Here is a 26,920-nt window from a genome sequence, read left to right as displayed (position 1 = left end):
ATTCGTTATGTGTACTCAAAAAATCTAGGCAACACTTAACACAGGTTACGCAAGGTTTTGGATTTTTAAAACTACGGGAAAGATAAAATATCGCTAATGTTTACGTCGAAATCGAGGACTAATAGCGCCATCTAGTAAGAGATCATACGAACTAAACATAGCGTATTAATGTATTTGGGAAAGTTCGCGTTACAGTCTCCTCCTCTGGAACTGCAGACGACCCGGCGCGGTGACAGGAAAGTCTTCGTTGCGTTGAGGCCGTTGGGCGGACGTCCACGTCCGCTCGTGATTGCTGGTTCAGGGGTAGTCTTTTGGGGAACCCTCCCCCTCTTCGGTAAGACTGAACGTATTCATGACGTATTTATAGTCTGTTACCGGGTGAAACTTTGGGAGGCACCCATCCCTTACAAAGTACGGCTGATCCGACTGGGTTCCGGGAACAACTCCCGTGAATGTGGGGATAGCTCAATCTCCGTCATGGTGAGAGTCTTTTGAGCGTCTTTGTACATATCGTCCACAAACCTCGGAGAATAGCCGTCAAATAGCGGGGCGTCTAGGGCTTTCACTCTTTTGGGAGCGGGTACTTCCGGCAAATCAGCGAATGTAATCGGGATCAATTGGTAGGGGACGGTAGCATTCTCGGAGGGTAGATCGGCGTCGAATGGCAAGGCACGTTGAAGAAATGACCTTCTTGAGCAGCGCGTTGAAGAAATGCGTTCCGCAGGAGCGCTCTCTGACACCGCCGATGCTGCTATGCCATGGCCATAACTTATAGCAGGGTCTGACCAGTAGGTCGATGAAGCCCCCTCTTCATCTTCCTCTCCCAACTCATAAATGCTCGTGGGGTTGTCAATGAAGTGCCACGTCATCTGTGGCGCATTCACTATGATGCCAGCATCCTGTAGGAAAGGTATCCCCAGGAGTGTTCGTGTATCCCGTTTCCCAGGGAACACGATAAATTTGGTAGGTACGGCGCGGTCACACACGTTTACGACGCATTTCACCTTCAGGACTTCTTGCAACCTTCCTATTCCATCGGCAAGCGTCACTCGAGCGTGGTCGACAGTGATACGGTAGCCACGCATTTTCAGGCAAGTGTAAAGTTCATATGACGCCACATTGCTCTTGGCACACGTATCAAGGAACGCTGTCCCCGTAATTGGTCCAATACCGATGCCAATGATGGGTCGCTTGCGTATGTCCACTGAGTCATCTTCGGCTATCCCAGTGGCGCAGAAATCGACGTGTTCCGTCTTGGTCGGTTTCTTAGTTTCGGCACACTTCGGGCATTTGCTTCGAGCTACGCCTGGCGTCCCACAACCGTAGCACGCGAAGATGGGCTGTGACGGAGACGGTGCCTGTGTCGTTGCCGTCGCAGAGGCTGTAGCTGTGGCTGGTGGCAGCGCTTCAGCTTTTACTCGGGTTGCTGCACGTGTTGCTGCCTCCCTCTCTTTCTTACGGCACACGTCCTCCGTGTGGCCTTTCACTCGGCAGTAACTGCATCGGATACGCTCCTTCGGTTTGACAGTTGGCGGTAGAGGGTGTTCGTCATCCAGCAACTCTTCGGCCGACTGTGCTGCTTCCAGAAGGGCATCGAAGGAAAGAACGGTTTCCCTCGGAATCTTCTCCTTGATCCGCTTGTGAAGAGACCCGTACACCATATCGAGCTGCTGAGTCTCAAGGAGTTGTGGCTCTGGCATCTGTGCCAGCAAGTCCCTTTGCTTGGCAACGAAGGTCTCGGTGAGCTCCTGAGGACCTTGTTCCGCCAAGCAAATCTGCTTATAGAGCATATGCGCAGGCTTCTTGGGTGCAAACGCTCTACGGAGTCTGTTCTCAAAATTACTCCATGTCTTGACTGCGCTTCCCACACCATTCCACCAAACAGCTGCCGCATCCGTCAAGACTAGTGGCAAACTCTGCAGTGCATCTTCGTCGGTGATGTTCCCAACGCGTTTGAAGCACGAAGGTGCTGTTAAAAATGTTTGCACGCAGGTCGGATCACGTTCGCCGTTGTACGAAAACGTAGCCTTCGCGAAGGAACTGGATTTGGGTGGAGCCGGAGCTGGTCTTGCTGCAGTCGCGATGGCTCCTAACAACTGCTGGAATTGGCTCTCTGTCAAATTGACTGCCATCTCTTCGCTTTGCCGCAATAGCTTCGCTCTTCGTGTCTCGACAGGCATAAACCTTGCGACGTTACGGCACGGCCCCACGTTGGGCGCCAGATGTAGGAGTAGTTTTCTCCGAGAGGTGGGGCGTGCGGGATGAAGGCGAAATCAAAGGCGTTTTTACGATGGCAGGAGTCTATTCCAGTCGGCGCTAATTACAACTACACTGATAATGACTAAACTAACGTATCTCCTAAGGCCGAACAGCGTCCAATAAGTACAACTGCCGAGCACTAAGGAAACGCGGGATACTCTAATTAGGTTTTACTACTAATAGTCAAGATGGCCCACTAAGGTCCTAATGGTACGCAGAGTGTTCGCAGTCTCGACTCCTAACTAATTCTCAACAATTACAAAATTAGATGCATCGGGTCCTTATTCTAGGAAAAATCTTAACACCGCCATGTAGGATGGCTATGCGCACTGTACAGTGACATCTAGTGAGTGATTTGGCAACCAGTTAAGTTGTACAAACATGCGCATTGTTTTTATATGTTAAACTATTTGGATACATTCGCTATATTTTTAGGAACATGTTACATGATGTTCTGTTTTTTACAGGTTTCAGAAACGAAATATCATAGGCCTACTAACACCATCTCTGTGTGTATAGGTGAACTATATATGTATGAGTTGCCAAGATTACATTAATCTATATCTATACATTTGCTACGTTTTAGTAAAAATACAAGTGTTACGAAATGCTTAAAGTCATAATTTTAAGACTCCAGGAACACTAGGATTAAGATCAAACATTGGGTATTAGTAACGCCATCTTTTGAAGACACAGTGAACTATGGTTTACATAGGAACTGAAGGCTAACTAATTTACATTAATCTTACTTTGCACATTCGTTATGTGTACTCAAAAAATCTAGGCAACACTTAACACAGGTTACGCAAGGTTTTGGATTTTTAAAACTACGGGAAAGATAAAATATCGCTAATGTTTACGTCGAAATCGAGGACTACTAGCGCCATCTAGTAAGAGATCATACGAACTAAACATAGCGTATTAATGTATTTGGGAAAGTTCGCGTTACAACACATTATAAAAAAAATCTAACCAGTAGCTGCCGGTGGTCAGGGCTGCAGAAAGAGGAAAGTTACTTTAGGTTACTTTTTATAAATATTAATATTAAGTTTGTTATTAATTATGTTTATGGTTTTAATAAAAAAAAAAGTGGAACATGTACATTAATTATTAGATTCATTTACTTTGTGTAGTAATTTTAGTAACTAAATTTAATTTGGATTATTTTAACACCTTACTTACTCGTATCGATTGAAGCATGAGGCAATTCATTTTTCTGTTGATTTTATTTGTAATGTTCTTAAAATAATAATTATCAAGGTCGTTAGCAACGAGTGCACTTTAAATTTATTCAAATCCATTGAATTCAGATTTTCATTTGGTTATTTGTGCTTAAAGCAATCGAACGCCAATAGTTGCTGTAATACAAACAGTAGTTTTTTTACTAAAGATAGGATTAATTTCTTTAGGATTTTTTATTAAATTTAAGTTGGATTAGATTGTAACTTATGTAACAACTTTAACTTGTGTTAAGCATTTATATTATACGAACCGATTATATACATATAAGCAACTTACCTTTATTGTTTATACATTTTAACATTCAGTAAAGCTTGGTTATTTTAAGGCAGCCACCTTGTAATATTATATCCTTCCAAGTTGCCCATCAACAAACTCGGGCTAACAGTTATTACTTACTTTCTTACTAACTTTTTACTATTCGGAGATCCAACAGCTGTTAGCATATCAATAGGTTTTATAAATGTGATACAAAAAGCCAGTTACAGGTTCTCACCAGTTAATAAATACAGATTAACAAAAACAATTGGCTGGGTAGATTAACTTTAAAGTAAAAAAAAAAAGAATAAGAACGTCTTACGTCATCCGCATGCTTCTTTTTCCTGACATATAATAACTATTCCGCGTGTGCAGCTATGAAGTTCTCCGGCTTTGAACGTGACTTGACTATAAAAAGAATCTATATTATGTTTTTGTTCACCCATGAAGGCCTTTGCCAACAGAATAGGTACAATTTATTTTTGTTGTAAATCGAATTCGATTTTGGAACTTCGCTGACAATGAGCTCATATTCAAGAAAAGCTTTATAAGACACGTGATATATCGCAAATACTTCTGCATAGAGGGATATAATATCGACTGAAGTACTTCAACGCTACGCACGCACTGAAGGGGATTTTTCAGAGAGCTGCGCATAGTAACATAAAAGGGAATGTAATATTCTGAGAAATATTCGCAAGAATATTTTTAAATTGGCTTAGAAAAATACCACGGCGAAATGGCAAAAGATTTGGAGAACATAAAGCGAGAACAAGAGAACATAAGCATCTTAAAAGCGTAAACTTCCATGGGCAAAACAACACGAATCTGGATTCTAGAGAAAAGAATGTAGCTTTTCTTTTTACCAGCGACAGATCACATACTCATTAGGGATATAATTTGGAAGAATGGAATGGGCAATAAAAAATAGAATTGCGTGATAACGTATATCTGATATATTTATACTACCTATGTATTTAACTGGATTCTGTTTGACGTAAATAAATGTATTTTCTTTCTTTCTTTCTTTCTTTCTTTCTTTCTTATAATGCAAAACAATTTTGTCCATTTTGCTCTAAAATTTATGAGTTTGAATTTGGTTAAGCTTTTCTGTTATGCATACATACGTTTATTATTCACACAGCGCTTTATTACTATTTGGCGGCCATTTTGAAATTTCGTCGCATGATAGGTATTTTCTTAAGAAATCCGGCTTGCTGTTAATACATGACATCTTATGTCTCTTTATGCAAGCAAAACATTTTTTCTCTGACCTATCACTTCCTATTGACTGGACAGTTGGAGACACAATCATAATGTTCATCTAATTCAAATATGATTCAATAATTCGAGTTAAAAATAAAGAAACAAATTGCAATTCAATATAGTTCTTGTTGACAGAACAATATTGAATATATGTACAATAGTTTATACAAACTAGATAACTAAATATATACGATGCGCTGAACAATGGTCCATCGCACAATCAAACACGCCACTAAATTGGATTACCTAACGATTGTTTGTGAATAAGGACTATCCCAAAATGGCGGCTACTTTAAACTTGGTACAAATACAATAATATGTACAAATATTTTAGATGCTACCTCTCCCTTGATCTAGCGCCGAATGTGTCCGAAAATTTATAAAATAATTAGAACTTTTTCGGGGACTGAATAAACTTACCATATTCAGGGCATATGATGCAGAACGCCACAGCCAGGAAAAAGCCAATCACCTCGCCGGCAAAACCTTGGAAGGCCATTTTTTCCTTTTGCTTAACCCACGCTAGCTCGAATCGACATTTTTACTTTTTTCTTGTCCAATTTCAGTGTACACCCATTCTTTCCATTGTTCTGGGTACTATCGATTTTTTCGTCGACATCTTTCTTTGATAGACCAGAAGTCTATGCGGTCACATCTGAAACAAAGAAACAGATTGGTTAGGTGCCTACTTAATTTGCTAACTACAACGGAATCTTTAGAAGTTTTGGTCTTCAAACAACAACAATATGCTTGAACAATATTTATATAAAATGAGGGTGGAAAAACGGACGTAAAATATATATGAATCCATTTTATTGTGTTGCGTGTGGCGTTGTGAAGTTAAAATGCGTAGATACTTATGTAGTTACCTATACCTACTACTAAAAATAAAAAATATAACTAACAATTCTAAAATACTAGACTTAAGCATAAAACAAAAATTGATTTACCTACTAACCATCATAATAAGAAATCATATCTGTAATAATTTAGCGGGAAATAAAAGGCTTTTTATTTTATTTTTATTTTACTACTAAAAATACATAAAATGATTACGGGCTAAATATAAATTTGCCGTAATTAGTACCAGAGGCGGCTGGTAGCTATGTATTATGGGTGTTCACTCACAATAAAAAACAAAAACTAAACCTACACATTCAATTAACCGTCGCAAAGTACCTAGATGTCGGTTTTCGTCCACCCGGTCATTGAACTCTCTCATAGATTTTCGGTATTACGAATATCTTCACGACCGATAGACACCGATTTTACAAATGGATATAATGTTTTTAATTAAATTTTATGGAAAGATGTGCTAAATTGTTAACACACCTGTTTCGGTCCAAACAAACTCACCGCACAGCCGTCACCCGCGCCCGCGCCAAACACAAAACATAATATACCTAGGTAACACGAAAAACAAAATAAGCTAGTTTTTTTTATCACATTCACACAACACAACCACGGTGTTTTTGGTTATTGATCTGATTTAAAAAATATATAAGTTTTTGTTTTTGAGTAACATTGCTACGAAAGTTCAAGGTCGTCCATAATTTAACTCGAGTCGATTTTGTAAACTTTTTCACATTCTCACGTTAAATTCATTCATTTTTGAACACCTCACAACAAACAAATTATGTGCTTTAACTGTTTAAACTCTTGTTTCATTATTTAGAATGAAAAAAAAAGCCAAAATTGCATTCCCGCACATAATTTAAAATTGACTAAGGTCTGTTTAGAAACAAGTGACAACAATATCAACATGGCGCGCGGGATGCGCGCGCAGATCAACCGGGCTCGGAGCGCCGCACCGATTTTGCCTCTTCCCTCATAGAAAATATTCCGTTTCACGCGCGGAGTTCTGGTAAAACTTCTCTTTCGCTCTTATTGAATTTCCTATTGATCGAATGTACTAAATCTTTTTCCATAGGAGCGCAATCCAAAGCGCTCCGCTTCGCGCGTTACCTTTGATTTCTATGAAATTATAGGAGTACGCCGTGTAGGTAGTGGTGACTTGGTGAGCTGTCTATAAACTTATAATGAATAAAGGTTATTATTTAATTGGTATTGAGTTTTTTACGATCTTAAATAGTAATATATTAAATAGGTACCATAATTTCATTTTGATTATATATGGGAGTGCACCGCACGCACAAGCGCTCCTTAAGGCGGGCCGCGCCTGATTAGTACTTCTACAATCAATCAATGAAAATGTTTATTTCAGATACAGATACATTCACATTAAAATTAATAATAATAAGTGGTCATCTTTACTAACATGTGATTAAATACCACTATAATATCGAGATGCTAAAGTAGGTACGCAGCGTTTACGAACTACTTATTGGTCCCTCTTGCCGTGGAAAGCACTGGCTGTTGGTGTGCTGGGGCCAAGACATTTATTGGGGAAGTAGGACTTTTGCGGGAAAGTGGTCATGACCCTTGCTCCGGGCCGTTCCTTATGCAAAGGTTGCCAATCGCTGTTCGACGCGGTGTGCATGATGGGCTCCTTTGCACCTGGAGGGGCGCGGGGCGAATTTTGTGAATAGTTTTGGTGCTTGTGCATAAGGATTTAGTTTAATTTAGGTTAGGATTTTTGGTAATCTGTATATCGTGTAATAATATTTGTTGTACCTACGTAATAAATAAAGAAAATGTTTTGTAGGTACAAATATAATATCAAATATATTATTACCTATTAGGTAGGAAATATGAAAACCTGCGACGAACAAAACGCCATTTTAATACGAGTTTTTGAATCAACTAATCTCAAATTGTAAAGAAATAGGTACACTTCTAAGTAAAATCTCAGTAAGAATGCTATCGAGGTAACACAATAGAAGTCTTACAGTTAAATTAAATTACAGTAAGTTGAACGGCATTCTGTAAGTCATCCTCGTACTTAATAATGGCAATAAGACTAAGTTAAAATATTTTTACTATTTTTTAATAATGCAAATAACGACTTTTCTCATTTAGTTTTAGAAATCAGTTTCAAATTGATGAATATTAATGTAGATGTCTTTTTTTTGTGTTGTTTAAATGTATTTGTTATCCCCTTGTTAATAAGAATAAATATATGGTTACAACAAAACGCACTCATCGAAACCGAAAGCAGATTCTTTCATTCGTGATGGAAGCTATAACATAAGACCCGAATCATGGTTGTAGTTCTTTCATGCTTACCAGTTGCAAAAAATGCTATTAGAACCAAAATACCATAAGCTTAAAATATTCTTATTTAAAGTGATTTTACAAATGCCTACCTAAGATTAACTTGAACATTATAACTACATCAATGAGCTTTTCATACGCTTCCCAATATTTTACTTATTACATTATTGTAAGATATAGTCAGTGAAACTCCAACACTGTAGCACAAACTTATATTTATTATCAATTACAATAATAAACATTTAAAACAAACAATTTTATGTCAGCCTTTTTATTTTTCATTTTCATTTCAGCTCTCGACAATCTCCCGATCTACCTCTTGTCTTTTTTTCTAGCCTATTTTTTCACTATTTTTTTTTAATTTTCATGTTTTCCGTCGATGGGCAGCGACCCGCCAATTTTTGAACAACCTACAGCCAACGCTGGTATTAAATTTGTTTTTAATTGTCAAGTCGTTTAGACATTATTAAGTAAATTAGTGTTTTGTATTTTCAAAAAATTGTAAGTACCTATATGAAACGTAGGTATTTGTGATAACAATTTTGGAACCTTACAATATTCTGTTTCGTTATTGTAAATTTCCTATTCCGTATTGAACCCCTGAGATACTTCATTCAAAAGCATTCTATGTATTTCCGCACGTGTAACACGTTACATTTTAGCTGCACGTGTGGCTATAAAAGCGGCATAATTATTTGTTTGAGTACGTTACTGGAAGTGATCTGAAAGGTGTAATATAGGAGTATTGAAAAGAAACCACGCAGTCACGGAGCAACGGTATATTCAGAATGACACATTTAATGACAAGCGCTTATATCTACCCGCTATATAGCTATCTAAAATATAGATGTACCTACACTACACCTCCACCCTTATCAAGAACCTTAGAACTAACATTTTAGGACTAATGAGTAAAGTTATAGCCAATTATACAAACTATACACTGAGATCGGCATAGGTATAAATTATACATTTTTCTTGTGTTGAATAACACTTATTCTATAAACAACAACTAATAATGCTTATGGCTAATACATGTTATTACGGACTAATACATTTATATTAATTACGTAATTACACCTTATAATGTGGCGGATTATCCCTACGGCATTGACGTACCGGACGGGGTCGGAGCGGTAAGGCGGTTGGCGGGTTCGACTCCGGTATGACATTTCCAGCAATAAGGTCGGCCTCTTCCTCTCCGAGCCCTTGTGGCTCTGCACTCGCTACATTAGGGCTCAAGCTGCCCGCCTCCGGTGTACTGTCGGCGATCAAAGACCTAGCGACCTCCGGACTGATGGAGTCCCTCCCAGGCTGAACCTTTCCTTCCAAAGACGGGCGACTCCCCTGCCGCGGTGGGCTGTCAGGGCAAACTAACGAGTTCCTAGTTCTACGTTTAAGCTGATCACTATGCCTATGTGCTGACCTACCCTGCTCGTCTAAAATCTGATAATCCCTAGAGCCTAGCTTTTGCGTGACCTCACCTGGGACCCACTTCGTCCCCCCTTGATACTGACGCACCCACACAGGTTCTCCAGGCTCATACATTCGCTCTGCTGTGCCCCCACAGTTCCGCTCTTGTCGCTTTTGCGCTGCGCGGACTTTGGACTCACAGTCGGGCCTTAACGCGTCTAGCTTAGTGCGCACCTGTTTACCCAACATGAGCGCTGCGGGACTCACCCCCGTTGAGCAGTGCTCGGTATTCCGATAGTATAGCAAAAACTTATTTAAGGCTAAATTAATATTAATATTTTGACGTACCGCTTTACGAATAACCCGCTTAATAGTGCGTACACCATTTTCCGCGGCACCATTAGATGAGGGGTGGTACGGAGCGGCAAAAACATGTTCTACACCCTCGCTACTTAAGTAAGTAGCCAGTTCTACGCTAGTGTACGGAGGGCCGTTATCAGAAACTATCTGTTTTGGTATGCCCCACCGAGCAAAAGTTTCACTCAACTTTCCGATCGCATGTTGCGCTGCCGTACTTGGTACTTCAAATACCTCTAACCATTTTGACCCCGAGTCTACCATTACCAAATATAACTTCCCAAATAGCGGCCCTAAATAATCCATATGTACACGTGACCAAGCTTTTCTTGGCCACGACCAAAGGCTCGGCGCTTGCCTGGGTGGCGCGTCGGCCTCCGCCGCACACACGGGGCACGCACGGCATAGACCCTCGACGGCCTCGTCAAGCCCTGGCCACCAAACATAACTTCTCGCCAACGCCTTAGTTTTAACTATGCCCATATGGCATTCATGCAACGCTTGTAAGACCCTACTGCGACACGACTCAGGAATAACGACCCTATGGCCCCACATAATACAGCCTAACTCCTCATATAACTCCGCCTTTCGATTAAAGTACGGTTGCAATGTCTTGAATTCATTTGTTTCCGGCCACTGATCTCTTAAATACCCTAATATACGACTCAATGCCGGATCACGTTGTGTATACTTTTTAACAGTATTGCAGTCTAGAGATAAAGCGTCTTGCGCAAAATGCAAATAGGTTTGTTCGGGAACCTCTCGCGCGTCCCCGCTACGGGTACTCTTTACCGGTAAACGTGACAAACCATCCGCGCCGTTCGACTTGGTATTAACGTACTCAATGTCGTAAGTATACGCTGATAACTTGACTGCCCAACGCTGTAACCGACTCGCCGCCATAGTAGGTACCCCGTGTTTAGGCCCAAATATGCTAACTAGCGGTTTGTGATCTGTACGTAAAATGAAACGTCGCCCGTACAAGTATTGATGCAGTCTTTGTAAACAAAACACAATAGCAAGCGCTTCCTTATCAATCTGGGAATAGTTTTTTTCCGCATCCGTTAATGACCTAGATACGTACGCAACCGGTCTTTCGATCCCCCCCGCGACGAACAACTCTAAGGCTTTTTCTTGACCTTCGTACTTTACAAGTGGCTTAATAATACCTAACGGCCTTATCTTGGTGCCATTGTAAAAGTTAAAAACAACCTCTGAGTTACAAAGTGGCCGATGTTTAAAATATTGTAAATAAGTTTTTTTGCTAATACAGGCAACAGCTGCTCCTGTGTCCACCTCCATACTCATTTCCACATTATCAACTAATAATTTAACGCTCACCGGTTTGTAGCTGTTCAAACACAACTGATGAAGATCACCCTCCAGCTCAGAATCCTCTGACTGGCCGCCATCCGTAGCCTTCCCGTTCGCCGTAGTTTGCAGGCTATACACGCCTGAACGGCCTCTTCCTCTGCCAGTCGCCCCCGCTCGCTCTGGACAGGCTCGCTTAAGGTGGCCTTTATTCCCACATAAGCGACATACAAAATTCCTGAATCTGCACTCGGTGCTGGCGTGATCGCTCGCCCCGCACACGTTACAAAGCGCTGCACCGCTCGGCCGCCGAGCCGATGCTGAGCCAGCGCCCCTGCGTCGACCGTGCCCCTGCTGCGCGTGCGCTGCTCGTGCTGCCAGCGAGTGTACCGTGCCCGTGCCCTCTGCCTGGCCCCGAGCCTCGCTTGGTCCCGCCTGGTCCACAGCCGCCGCGTCTCGCTCTGCTGTCTCTAAAGCACAAGCTAGGCGCACGGCACGCTCGTATTTCAAACCGTCCTCTGCGAATAACCGTTGTCTAATGACGTCACTTTTTAACCCACACACCAACTGATCACGTAAATTGTCTTCAAGGACCGAAGCAAATTCACAATGTTTAGCAAGTTTCTTCAATTCCGCAATGTACTGTATAATGCTCTCGTCCTTATTCTGCCGCCGTTGACGAAAACGGTATCTTTCCGCCATGATGGATCGCTTTGGTTGCAAGTGCTTACGTAACGCCTCTGTGACTAGTTCGTAGGTCATTTCTGCCGGCTTTTTTGGGCTAACCAGGTTACTCAACAAATCGTATGTTTCCTCGCCCATCACCGCAATTAACGTGGGCAACCACAAATCCGTAGTAATGGTATTCACCTTGAAGTACATCTCTAACCTCTCGACGTATAGCGACCAATTGCCCGATGCCACACAAAACTCGCCAATCTTGCCAATCGTCATCTTGTGTTCCTCTCCAACAACAATAAATCCCAAATCCTCGTTTGCCAAATGTAATATAGGAGTATTGAAAAGAAACCACGCAGTCACGGAGCAACGGTATATTCAGAATGACACATTTAATGACAAGCGCTTATATCTACCCGCTATATAGCTATCTAAAATATAGATGTACCTACACTACAAAAGGGACGACACGTATTGTGGGACGACGTCCGACACAGAAGTATTGTGCAAAGGCTTTCGACACAGAAATTGTATTGTGAGCGGACGTTTTATGCCCGCCGCGGGTGTTGCTTCTGTTTGTCGTGTACCCGTCTCTATTCTTTAGCGTGTCACCTACTTAACTGAAGCGGTTGTGCACCTTTTGCTTGCTGTTATAATATTTATTTGTGCTTCGCTTTGTTTGTGGCGAATTAAGATTCACAAAGGGTAAGTATATTATAGTTTTAGTTTTATTTTATTTTTCTTTGTTACCTACTAATATAGTTTTGTAGACAAAAATATGGATACCTGGTGTCTGAAATAAATATTTTCATTTTCATTTTTCATTTAATTTTTTTTTCATATTTCTGTAAAAACTGGAAAGGACTTAGCAGTATTCTCACGTAACCAATCCCCTTTTTCGTATAAGTGAGTCGGTTGTATTCTAAAATATCCCAAAATCTGCTTTGGCAATATAATTATTTATTTATTTATAATTCCAAGCCTTAGTGCAAACAGATGATGCAACACCTTACACTACCCAGCCAGTGATGTTTTTTTTATATGTAAAGCAAGTGTTTTACTTGCAGTCATCATTGCACTTCTATATTTTGCTTATTTAAATTAATTCTTTATTAAAGTTTTATTTCAATTTATGTTTTTACTGTGATTCTATTTTATATTTTAAAATTAAGTTGCTGGGATTTACATATCATTTGATTTACTGAAGCGGTGGTGGCCTAGTGGATATGACGTCCGACTTTCAATCCGGAGGTGGCGGGGTCAAATCCTGGCTCGTACCAATGAGTTTTTCGGAACTTATGTACGAAATATCATTTGATATTTACCACTAGCTTTTCGGTGAAGGAAAACATCGTGAGGAAACCTGCATACATCTGCGAAGAAATTCAAAGGTGTATGTGAAGTCCCCAATCCGCATTGGGCTAGCGTGGGGACTATAGCCCAAGCCCTCTCGCGCATGAGAGGAGGCCTGTGCCCAGCAGTGGGACGTATATAGGCTCAAATAATTATTATTATTTATTATTTGATTTACTAGTTGACCTAAATGTGTACGGGTAAACGCCGCCGAATACAGATTAATGTTGTTTAAATTTTCGGACTTTACCCAAAATCTACTAGTTATGCCAGGGTAAACTTGAGTTTAATTAACCTCCTAAAATTACCCGTCACAATAATAATTTGGGATAGACCGCCTGTTGTTACCTAGTTTTAAACTTGTATGTATGTAAACACTTTATTGTACGTAAGACAGGTTAAGATACAATTAAAAAGAAAGCGAACTTAGCCCTATAAGGGATCTCTTCCAGTCAACTTGTATTTTGTTTTCTGTGTATTTCTAGGGTTCCGTAGTCAACTAGGAACCCGTCCGTCCGTCTGGTCTGTCCGAGGCTTTGCTCCGTGATCGTTAATGCTAGAAAGCTAAAGCATTTTTTTTAATTTGTATTTTGGTATGAAGAGACTGTAACATAAAAAAAAAAAAATTAACTTTCAACTTGGTGCACAATAAAGAATATAATATAATATTTCCTTTATTTATTATTTTTCTCAGATTAGGGTTTTTAAAATATGCAAATAAAAGTAAAATATAAAATATCACAAAATAAACACAAAAAACCCTATCTACCCTTTAAAAAACTAACCTAACCTAACCAAAAGTGCTGCAAAGGTACTCCTTTTGAACCTTTTGCTTGTTATACACAGGAAACCACCTAATAGCCGCCATTCAAGGCAGCCTATTATGACAAGCGGGTAACTAAGGAACCTTACACCGAACATGGCCCGACATAAAACTGGCCTAGATTTTTTAACATTCGGCAAAATGTGTGTTATTTCTATTCAGAATCACGAGCTCTTTCGATCCTAACAAGAGAAAAAAAGTGTCCCAACAAATGTCCCAGCCGGGCCTTGAAGCATTAGGTAAATTTACGGACATATTATGTTTCTCCCCCGTCCACTGCCGGCTTCATGAGCACACCCCTCAAAGGTACTCCTGAACAATTTAGTTTATGTATAAGTAATATACAGTATATATAATAACTTAATATATTATGTAAGTACTTAACTCAACGAAACGATTAAACTAAAACTAATAGTAGATTGTTAACCAAGGGATGAAAGGCACTCATTTCTGCCGAGTAGTTTGGTGCTCGAACGCAGTGAGAATTTTAATTATAGGTTATGGGCGTTTAAAATTGATAAATACGGGGGGTTAGTCCAGTATTAGATTGCTAGTTTATAGTGTATCGTGTGTGATATATTGTGAGTGCGATCTGTGACAGAAATCCGAAGATGTCGTCACCAAACTATGTGACGAATGTGCCCAAGTTACGTGGTCGAGAAAACTATTGTGAATGGGTTTTCGCTGCAGAGAATTTTCTTATCCTAGAGGGCACGCAAAAGTTTATTGCGCGTAAGCCAGAAGCTACGGGTACAGAAGTTGCAGATGACGAAAAAGCCCGTGCGAAATTGATTTTGACTATCGACCCTTCCTTGTATGTCCATGTAAAAGGCGTCAAAACTACGTTTGAATTGTGGACTAAACTCAAAAGCTTATTTGATGACTCCGGTTTCGCCAGAAAAATTACGTTGTTACGAAATTTAATTTCCATAAGACTCGAAAATTCGACTTCGATAACAGAATACGTAACGAAAATGGTGGAAAATGGTCAAAAATTAAGTGGTACGGGTTTTGCAATTAGCGATGAATGGATTGGCTCGCTATTATTAGCAGGTTTGCCTGAGAAATATTCCCCGATGATCATGGCAATAGAGCATTCCGGCATTTCTATCACGACAGACGCCATCAAAACGAAACTTTTAGACATGGAAGAGAAAAATTCAAATTTGACAAGGAATGGGAACGAGACGGAGAGTGCGTTCGCGAGTACGTCAAGTTACCAACATAACAAGAAGAATAAAACAAAGATTGTCTGTGGTAAACAGGATGGCGGCGAAATGACAAAAGTCAGAAATGTCAGTGTCAAATGCTTCAGGTGCAAGGAGCCGGGGCATTATCGAAATCAGTGCCCAAATAACGAAAAAAATAGTACACGTAAACAGTCTAATGCATTCAGTGCCGTGTTTTTAAGTGCCGACTTTAAGAAAAACGATTATTACATTGACAGCGGCGCTAGCACTCATTTTACGGCGAATGAAAGTTGGGTTATGAATGCATCGTACGAGCCGGCTACTCGCGAGATAGTTGCAGCAAATAAGGCATGTATGTCAGTGTTGTGCTCCGGAAACGTACAGATTGCGACTGTGACTCCCGACAGTGAATTCGACATAACTGTTGAAGATGTTTTATGTGTACCGAGTTTAACTACGAACCTGTTATCGGTAAGCCAACTGATAAAGAAAGGTAACAAAGTAGACTTCACTAAAAAAGGTTGTAAGATTTACAATAGAAGTGGACAGCTTGTTGCTACGGCTGCTTTGACAAACGGCGTTTACAAATTAAATATGCCAGGAAATACGACCAACGTTGCTATGGCAGTGTCTGCCGAGACTTGGCATCGTCGTCTCGCCCATGTTAATAGCTCATACATGGCGAAAATGAAGGATGCAGTTGAAGGTTTCAGTATTGGCGACAAGATTGACATCAGTAAATGCAAGGTATGTTGTGAAGGCAAACAATGCAGACTGCCGTTTCCTAATAATTGCCATAGAAGTGATGATTTACTGAATGTTATTCACATGGATATAGCTGGTCCAATGGAAGTGACATCTCTTGGAGGATCACGATATTATTTGCTATTTGTGGATGACTATAGTCGTATGGCATTTATATATTTTTTGAAAGAGAAAAGTCAAGCTCTGGATTGTTTCAAAGAATTTAAAGCCAAAGTTGAAAATGAACTTGACAAAAAGATCAAGATTATAAGGAGTGATAATGGTCTTGAATTTTGCAGCAAGAAGTTCAGCGAGTTCCTGAAGGTAAATGGAATACTGCACCAAAGGACAAACCCTTATACGCCTGAACAAAATGGGTTGTGCGAGCGCCAGAATCGCGTGGTGTGTGAGAAAGCTAGATGCTTATTATTTGATGCTGAGCTTCCCACAGAATTCTGGGCAGAAGCATGTAGTTGTGCAGTTTACCTACGGAACAGGACAATCGCTTCGGGATTGAACAACAAAACTCCTTTTGAAATGTGGACAGGGACCAAGCCAGATCTGAGTCACCTAAGAATCTTCGGCAGTACTGTTATGGTCCACATTCCCAAAGAGAAAAGGTTAAAGTGGCAGAAAAAGTCTAAGGAAGCTATCCTAATGGGTTACCCAGAAGGGGTCAAAGGATATCGACTTTTTGATCCTGAAAAAAGAACTTTTTTCACAGCGAGGGATGTTAAGGTTTTTGAAAAACCAGAGGAGTATTGCGAAATTGAAGTTCAACCACAAATAATACAGAAAGCTGAAGTTGGGTGTCAAAGTTCAGTGGGGAATGACAATCCAGACATTTCTAGAACTTTGACTGACTCATTTAGTGAGTATGAAGATCCAGATACCACAACTGACAGTGTTTCAGCTCCAGATAATGTTCCTAGTCCTGAGAGGATAGGACCAGTCCTGAGAACAGCAGAACAAAGAAAAGCGCCTGAAAGGTATGGCATTTCAAATCTATGTTCAGATGCTAGCAGGATGGATGATGCTAGTGGTCTTTCACTATCAGAGGCTTTGCCCGGACCAGAGAAAGAGCAATGGAGACAAGCTATGGCAGAAGAGTTGAAAAGTTTTGAAGACAACCAGGCCTGGGAGCTTGTCAGCGTTCCAAAAGACTCTAGCGTCGTAAAGTGCAAGTGGGTACTTAAGAAGAAGTACGATAGTGAGGGCAATGTGCGATTCCGAGCCAGGTTAGTAGCCAAGGGCTATACTCAGAAGTACGGAGTGGACTATGAGGAAACCTTCGCGCCAGTGGTAAGGCATACAACTCTCAGACTTTTATTTGCTTTATCTGTGAAATTGAATTTAGACATTTCTCATTTAGACGTGACTACTGCTTTCCTGAACGGCTATCTTGAGGAGGATATTTATATGGAGAAGCCAGAAGGCTTTCCTTCATCTGAAGGGAAAGGGCAGGTGCTTAAGTTGAAGCGAGCCATATATGGTCTCAAACAATCCTCAAGGGCGTGGTACAGGAGGGTAGATGATTGCTTAACCGAGTATGGTTATACTAGGTCTAAACTTGAACCTTGCTTATATGTGAAAAATGATAATGGTTTGACTGTAGTAGCTCTATATGTCGACGATTTCTTTGTGTTTTCTAATAATGAAGAGGAAACCAAAAGTTTGAAACAGGTACTGTCTTCACATTTTAAATTGAAAGATCTTGGTCAGGTCAAACAGTGTTTAGGTATGAATGTGTGTGTTGATAAAGAAAATAATGTAATAACTTTAGATCAGGAGGATTATGTTGACAAGTTGTTGCATAGGTTCAATATGACAGACTGTAACGCTGTTCAAACTCCTATGGAGGAAAGATTGAACTTAGATAAAGGTGAGACCTGTGATATTGAATTACCTTATCAACAACTCATTGGTAGTCTGATGTACCTAGCGGTTTTGACGCGGCCTGACATTGCTTTTAGCGTAGGGTATCTGAGCCAGTTTAATAACTGTCATGGTAGAGACAACTGGGCTCATGCCAAACGTGTTTTGCGTTATCTCAAGAAAACAAAACACTATTGCCTCAGGTATAGTAGTGAGTCTGATTCAAAGCTTACCGGGTTTGTTGACGCTGACTGGGGCAGTAATGTTCTTGATAGGAGGTCCTATTCAGGGTTTTGTTTCACTTTGTCTGGCAGTGTAGTTTCATGGTGCAGTAAGAAGCAGAATAGCGTGTCCTTGAGCAGTTGTGAATCGGAATATATTAGTATTTCTGAATGTATTAAAGAAGCTATGTACTTAAGGTCATTGTACCATGAAATTACAAGTAAGATGTCATTAATTACAAATTTTAATGACAACCAAAGTGCGCTGAAGTTATTGGCCAACCCTGTGTTTCACAATAGGTCGAAGCACGTTGACATACGTTACCATTTTAGTAGGGATATAATTGCTAAAGGTGTGGTAGAAGCAAAATACTTAGCGACAGCTGAGATGCCAGCTGACTTATTAACAAAGAGTCTAGGGTTTGTCAAGCACTTTAGATTTCTTGAGAAGTTAGGACTTGTGCCTAAGTAGTAGGTATGTTTAGTTTTTTTTTAAGCTGTTTTTTTAATGCTGATGATGCTGATGGCTATGCTTAGATATAGTGGGGGTGTAGTTTTTGATATCCAGCAGCGCCATCTATAGTGTTTGTTTAAATAAGGAACTGTGATGTTCCAAATATGTTTTTGATATGAATTGCTGTCATGTCATACTGTCACACAATAAATAGTCTTCGGTTAACATGCACGTATTTTAATTATAAAAAAAGTAAAATGCATGCGTTTTGTTAAAGACATGACTAAGTATAAAATTTAAAACTATAACTTTCAATTAACAATTCAGGCAAAAGTATCGTTATATATGGAATGAGGAGTTAATATCAGAAAGGAAATTGTATAACAAATCCATTTAAACTGAAATTTCAGTTGCTTATCGTAAAAAACTTCATAAAATCGTACTTGGAACTTAAAATGCTCTAGTGTAGAAACGTATCATTTTCTGCACAACGTATCTTTAGAACAACAATGACCTTTCAGAGCATGAGAAATGAAAACATTAAGTATGTGTTCAAATGCGTAACGTAATAAAAAGCGCAGGCTTCTAAGTTACCAATTTGGATAACCTTAATGAAGTCATAAAAATAATGAAAGAAAAGAAATAAAGAACTGGAGCTTGTGATTACTCAAAGGAGGAACGAAATCCTATCATTATTTTTCTTGCAATCTGTTCTTCAATTTGCTTTGAAAGTTAATATGTAGGAAAATAAGATTTTGTTTTTGACCCTGATGCCTGACTCACCTAAGCTGAATTTAACGGCAAAATTTAATGATAATAATTTAGCACATTTTTATTATAAGTAAGTAGGTCAATAAGTTTTTTTTAAAACATTTTCGTTTAGAATGTTGGCAACTTTAATTTTCTTCAAACAATCATAATGAAGTATAGACGATTGTAATAAATCCAATCTGAAATACGTTGCTTTATTTTATCACCTTTTTCCTATGGCCACCTTCAATATCAATCGTCATTCATCATATTAGCTCTATTTAGCTACATTGTCACCGGTATTGGTCAAACATCCCAAATTTTTGCTCAATTATTTAAAAAAAAAATGCAAATATCGAAGGCAACTTATAAATGAAGTGCAAGTTATAAAATAAAAATAAAGACTTGTATAAATTAAAAGTATAGGCATTGTTTATGTCAGCAACATTAGCGATTTTGAAATATACTAATATATTGGTATACGATAAAATGCCCATTAATCCTTTTAAGTTGTCATTGTCAAATTAGCAATTTATAAACATAGATGTAAGTTTCAATTTTGAGTAACCTAAGAAAGAATCTTTGCTTAAATTAATGTCAGTTAATAATTAGAGTTCAATGCTCTGCCCAAAAGTCATTCACATTGTATTTAATGTCCTAATGTTATAAAAAAGACGTGAAAGCAATTTCGAAAAAGCGGCCAAGTGCGAGTCGGACTCGCCCATGAAGGGTTCCGTATTTAGGCGATTTATGACGTATAAAAAAAAACTACTTACTAGATCTCGTTCAAACCAATTTTCGGTGGAAGTTTACATGGTAATGTACATCATATATTTTTCTTAGTTTTATCATTCTCTTATTTTAGAAGTTACAGGGGGGGGGGGGACACACATTTTACCACTTTGGAAGTGTCTCTCGCGCAAACTATTCAGTTTAGAAAAAAATGATATTAGAAACCTCAATATCATTTTTGAAGACCTATCCATAGATACCCCACATGTATGGGTTTGATGAAAAAAAATTTTTTTGAGTTTCAGTTCGAAGTATGGGGAACCCCAAAAATTTATTGTTTTTTTTCTATTTTTGTGTGAAAATCTTAATGCGGTTCACAGAATACATCTACTTACCAAGTTTGAAGAGTATAGTTCTTATAGTTTCGGAGAAAAGTGGCTGTGACATACGGACGGACAGACGGACAGACGGACAGACGGACAGACGGACAGACGGACAGACAGACAGACAGACAGACATGACGAATCTATAAGGGTTCCGTTTTTTGCCATTTGGCTACGGAACCCTAAAAATGACATAATCGAAATTCATTTTATGTCTTGTTCAGTCGCCTATGTCAGAGATACCTACAAAATCTAGAGCACCCCATTCCTCAAGCCGAAGCTCATATTTCTCATTTTGGTGTCATATAAACAGACCATAAAATAAAGTTTTGTATCTGGACATAAAATATTTTATGGTACGTCTGTAAACAGTTCCAACTACGCATTGTAGGACTGTAGGAGTATCACCGGAAAGTTTATTGTTTGATGACATCCTTTTAGGTGAGCATAGAGATCTTGGTGCACTCTGTGCAAACTAAGTGTCTGAAGAGTTTCACTTCAATATTAGAGCACTGTTCTAATTTAATTACAACACAAAGTTAATAAGCAAAAAAATATTTTATTTTTAAATGTTTTAAGAAACTTTATAAGAAAGAAATAAATTAACAGGTAATTGTACAATAAAAAAAAACTAACTTAACTAAATAAAACTAAATTAATAATTTATTCTTATGAAATTTTTGTATAATTTGTATAGGTTATTTTCCATAATTATTTTATCAGGTTCAATGTTACTTACTCTACGCTAGATAAATACTTTTTTGACACTGAAATTCAACCTACTGTAGCGTTTTATACCGTAATGCATCAAAATACTATAATCTAAGTAGCTACAACAGTTATTAATCGATTTTAATCTCATTGTCAGTCAAAATTGGCGGGTTAATAGGTATTGCCTTCGCCTTTATTAAGTGTACGAATACTGTCAAAAGCAGCCATCTCAAAAGCTGGAAACTCTTGTTAACTGGACAACCGCGAACCTATTAACTGCTGGGACTCCATAAGATTAAACCTGTCACGTCTAGCCACGAAACTGGTGAAGATTTAAGACGACCACCGCCAAGTTACAAAACTCATTTGCATTATAACACGGTAAGTTGAGCTGATGTAAAAACTTTACGATCTGGCCGCACTAAGTGAATTTATGGCAGCAATATCTTTGCCTTAAATGCAGGTATTGTTGTGGATTTTTCTCGGTAATTGTCTGCAGTTACGGCATTGGCCGTTCCTCTGCAGTTCTGAAACGAAATTGTTTTTCGACGGAATGTGCACCGTTTAGTTCGAAGAATATATGTTTGTACATGTCTGTTGTTTACGGACCAAATAAAAGACAAATATTATTAGAGAAGAAATATTATTCTCTTTATTAATTTTTTGTCTCAAGTGAGGTTATTTATAATAATTATGAATATAAAAGTAAAATATAAAATATTATTATTATTAGAAGAGTATTTTATTGTGGCAGTTTATGGTAGTGATTGCTCTATGAATTGAATGATCAAAAGTTATAAAACGTTCACTTATGAAGAATTAAAATTATACTGTGGGAATTTCAGTAAAAATATATAAGTACCTACTAAATAAAGCGACATAATGACACTGAATATCCAAAAACATGGAACGCGTGAAACCGAATGTTCACGCATACAAAATTCAATTAAGGCATAATCGCTCGATGGAGACGAGCTCCAAAGGGCTCAGTGTAACGACTTAATAATGAAAGCCGTCTTGTTTCGTACATTATAATATGTAACTTCTTAATAAAGAGTCAGGTTGGAGATTTGCATGTCTTCGCTTGGTTATTGTTATTGCCGGTATGGAGTTAATTATAATTACATAACGTATAATTTCAGTTAATACACTGAACGACCAATAAATACCATTAACCATTAATCTTGACGAGTATTGTGCCTAGTTATTTATCTTGTACTAAAACATTAAAATGAGAATATTCCAGGCATTAAGAAGGTTGGTAGAGGCATTAAAATTAAAATAATATATATATTTTAGTAAGTAATTATTTCTTTAAGAATATTTGTTTCGAAAAAGGTTTTTTATGTCAATAAATAAACAAAACCTTTATCGTTTAATCTGTCAGCTCCCACGGCTCATATATGAGCCAGAACGCTTATGGTGATGTCATATCGTGGGATTCGACAGGTTAAATGTACCCATTTTTACCGTAAAAACCGGTTTATAGTGAAAACTCGTTTCCCTAGATAAAACAGGTTTTACCTCGGTGAAAACTAGCCTTAACTGGGTATTTTTTGGCTAAAGTAGTTTTCGCAAAATGCCTGGGTGAAAACTAGATTTGACTAACTGTTCAAAAACTTATTTCTGTCATAACTAGTTTTTACCTCATTAGGTACTTTCGATATTATGACGTTCATTCGGTCACTCATTTTATCAAAGAAATTAACAGATAAAGGGGCGGCAATAACGACGCCGCAACAGAAGATAATGCAGCTACAGTTGACATTCAAACGCGGTTGCCATTCCAATGTCACATAAAAATGTTACGTAATAAAAACAACGTTGCGTTTGTTTAACTGGAAAATTAATAAAGATTGAGATGAAAATATTTTTTTTACCACACCATCTCGGAAAGGTAAGCCTTGCACTTCAAAAACGGATAGCAAAGTTGCACTTTGCTATCAGTAATTCACATGTGAGGAAAAGTAATCAAATGCAAATTTTGAGTTGTTTTCTTATGTTTGCTGGTAGAATTGTCTTTTAAATGATGATTTTGGATGATAAATATTTAACATTCATTTGAATTTGATTTGGTTTGATTTTGATTGATATTTTATTACATTTAATATTTGCTTCGGGTTGGTGTGGTGAAAAATTTTGTGTTTCACTCGGGGGCAAATTTTGTTTAACCCTCGTGCTTTGAAACCCTCGCAACACTCAAGATTCAATTTTTCGAACCACTCGCTATGCTCGTGGTTCAATTTTGTAATCTTTTGCTTGCTCGGGTATCAATATTAGCACGAGCGGTTAAACAACAACTTTGCCCCCTTGTAAAACAAATAACTATTTTCAACGAGATATTTTAAACTCCTATGCCTGGGCTCTATGTATGGGTATAATATAATGAGAAAATCTTTTTAGTTTTAAAAATAATTAAATTTAACGTTATACAACATGATATCCAACAGCGCCTCTAAAATAATGTTAGGATCTCATTATAATAAAACATTTCAATGTTTTTTCTTGCGCTCATACTAAAACAACTTGGAGATTACTTCGGGAAAAAGCCGCTGAAATGGCAGACATTATTCAAGGAACCTTGTTTTCTGTTTAAAAGTAGGAAACAAAAAGGGTAGGTACAGGCCAACTTGAACGTACATTGACATAAAAATGATATCTAAGTCATGTCATTTAGTTATCGTGCATTTCGCTCGTGCTCGGTTCTATATGTACTGCCGCGAGAGAGACGCACTGTAACTAAATAAATTTAGATGTCAGTGTACGTTCGAATTGGCTTCATACTCGTATATTATGATTACTTTGAATCAATGTTCACATTTACCCTAAAAACTCGTTTCAAGTGCGTATCCCCCAAGTTAAAACTAGTTACCCTTTATACCTTCGCTAACTTTCTACAATGTTTATTTAATCAAAACTCATCATTCAACTCTAAAATTAGATTTGACTACCTACAACTCCAAAATAATTTCAGGTAAAACTAGTTCTGAACTTCTGACTATCTATCAATCAAAAATTATTAAGTTCAAGAAAACTTTACTTATTAATCGCAATAGATTTTTTTCAATTTAAAACCGTAACGGTAAACATTTTCTCCAGGCTGCTTCACTTCTACCTTAAATGGCCACAATTATTCACGATTAGTCTAGCGACTAAGTATTTTTTAGTGCATCTCTAAATTCACGAGTTGTTAATTAGAGAAGCCGAAGAAAGGAGATTAAGCGAACGACACGGTGGTGAGTACCTAAATTTTGTTTCATATTATTTTCGAGCGGGCGAGCAAAATGTACTATTAAATGACGCCGTTCTTTTGTTGTTTTTCTGAGTTCATTGGCTCTCTTACGAGCTTATTTTCACATAAAAAACAATGAGATGCATACCTAGATTAGTGAGGATTTTGTGTTCTCATTTAATTTGAGTTTTTTCTAGTTCTTTTTCTTAACTTTGTATAATTATTTATTTGTGTCCAAGTTAGCGCTACTGTGCAGTTATTACCAAAGCTTTAGATTGTATTACATGTGTGCAGTCTTTAAGAGAAATTCGTGCTTCGAATACATTATTTTTATTTCGACCTTGTTATGATCTTGTATTAACACGTCTCTAGTTCATTTCCATTACCGCCTGTAATGTATTTGGCTCGCATCGTTTTGCGTGAGATCTACTGTCCGATTCAAACTTTGAGATACGTCAATTAATATATCTAGAAACGATATGGATTAGACGTGTCAGTGTCATAAGTGACGTTTTTGTTTTCAGAAGAAACGTCACATTTGACTCTCAGCCATATTCGAATTTTAAGATACGTCAACTATTAGATATCTAAACGATATGATATGTCAGTGTAAAACAAGTGTCAAAAGTGACGTTTCTTCAAACATAAATGTCACTTTTGACACTTGTTTGGCACTGACATATCCGATCCATATCGTTTAGATATCTAATATTTGACGTATCTTAAAGTTCGAATATGGCTATCTGACATATCTAATCCATATCGTTTCTAGATGTATTAATGACGTATCTTAAAGTTTGAATCGGGCCCATGGTCAAGGTCTATTAAAATATGATCAAAACCGTGACAAATTCTTTAATCAAGAATTGGCCTCCAAATGAAACCTTAACGAAAATGGTGCGTGTTATTGCATTTAAAACAACATGAGTTTTATGATTTATAATCGTCTAGTTAGCTTGAAATTGGCCCCCAAACAGCTACAATACAGAACTAACTTACATTAAGAGCAATTAATATAAATTACTTTAATTAACAAACCCCTTCGGGAGCTAAATCGTTGTAACCTTTTGCAAAACATAAAGGCTTGTTTCAACGATTTGAAGTCTTCTACATTAATTTTATTAACTAATATGTTACTAAGTTACTAACTATATTATTGACGTGAGTTACGCATGGCTTTGTACGAGACCGATTCATTAATTGGGTTTAATTGTTACGTGAGACGCAATAGTAATTAATTGGTTGCAATAGGAGGAAACCCACACATCGCAAGCTGATATCTGAAATAAGTAGTATATCCCATCAAAAACATTACATGTAAAAAAGTGCAAGTCTCGCAACGCTTTTACTACAAAAAAGTTTTGAGATGTAATGTGAAACCAAGTCGGTTATTTTAATCAGTGCCAGGGAGTGTTAAAACCGTATCAATAAGATATCTTTAATTTGTAATACGTATGTAATAAAGATGTAATATTTATAAGTATATGTAAGGTCTGTAGTTTAATGTTTATATTACTTTATTATGTCCTTTGTGTTACTAACATAGCTGTAAGTTTGGTGTAGTATGTAATAGGTACTTATGGACAAAAGTTTGAAATAAAGAATTTTTATTTATTTATTTATTATATGTATTACAAATTAAAGATATCTTATTGATACGGTTTTAACACCCCCTGGCACTGATTAAAATCAAGGATGTTGCGAACATCCGCATCCGCATCCGCAACCGCGGAACTTCCGCATTATTTTCAACATCCGCATCTGCATCCGCATCCGCATAAAATCGATGCGGAGCTTATGCGGATGCGGATGTCGAAAGAGTCGGTACAGACACAGATTAATAAATAGTTACTACGGTACAGGAACGTCTTAGCGGCGGCGTAAGTGCTAGGTAATTTCGTCATTACCTATAACGAAATCGTCTAAATCCAGAAAAGTCGGCGAAGTTACTGTTTATTAAATATAAGTAATATAACGCACTTATATTCTTGCTCAAATACTAAACTTTTCGTTTAAAAAAAAATGCTAAAAATGTAATATTTGACGTTTTCTAACTACCTAATCTTGATATCCGCATCCGCATCCGCATCCGCGGATGTGAGCCTTTAAATATCCGCATCCGCATCCGCGTCCGCGGATGTCAAAAAATCTGCATCCGCAACATCCCTGATTAAAATAACCGACTTGGTTTCACATTACATCTCAAAACTTTTTTGTAGTAAAAGCGTTGCGAGACTTGCACCTTTTTACATGTAATGTTTTTGATGGGATCTCATCTCTTTTTGTAGGCAGTCCTTCTTTTCGGGTACTCATACCCATACTATGTATATACATATCATAACTAAACACATCTTCATTCATACTCACATCGTAGTGTACCTTTACTTTACCTATTTGTAGGAACTGCAACAGTAACTTTGTAATAGCATATATTTATATGGGATTACAAACTTATTTAAAACGTGACTGATATTGCAATATTTTTAGGTTTTCTATG

The 26,920-nt window shown here is 38.1% G+C and overlaps 1 protein-coding gene and 1 long non-coding RNA gene across 3 annotated transcripts in view; one reads left to right on the top strand and one right to left on the bottom strand.

Moving 5' to 3' along the window:
* The window catches only part of LOC134662517 (uncharacterized), a 121,486-nt gene that overhangs the window by 69,915 nt on the left and 24,651 nt on the right, over window positions 1-26,920 (bottom strand). For both annotated transcript variants that reach the window (XM_063518771.1, XM_063518772.1), the window contains exon 2: window positions 5,443-5,677. In XM_063518771.1, the coding sequence (XP_063374841.1) occupies window positions 5,443-5,521 (79 nt within the window). In that variant the 5' untranslated portion in view covers window positions 5,522-5,677. The remainder of the gene's footprint in view (window positions 1-5,442; window positions 5,678-26,920) is intronic.
* Window positions 20,209-26,920, top strand: part of LOC134662534 (uncharacterized) — a 266,893-nt gene continuing 260,181 nt past the window's right edge. The window contains exon 1 of the long non-coding RNA XR_010098076.1: window positions 20,209-20,395. This is a non-coding gene — a long non-coding RNA (uncharacterized LOC134662534). The remainder of the gene's footprint in view (window positions 20,396-26,920) is intronic.

Source organism: Cydia amplana, chromosome 3 (assembly GCF_948474715.1).
Source record: "Cydia amplana chromosome 3, ilCydAmpl1.1, whole genome shotgun sequence".
Classification (NCBI taxonomy): domain Eukaryota; kingdom Metazoa; phylum Arthropoda; class Insecta; order Lepidoptera; family Tortricidae; genus Cydia; species Cydia amplana.
The sequence above is the reverse complement of the archived record's forward strand: the minus strand, read 5'-3'. Positions and strand labels throughout refer to the sequence as shown.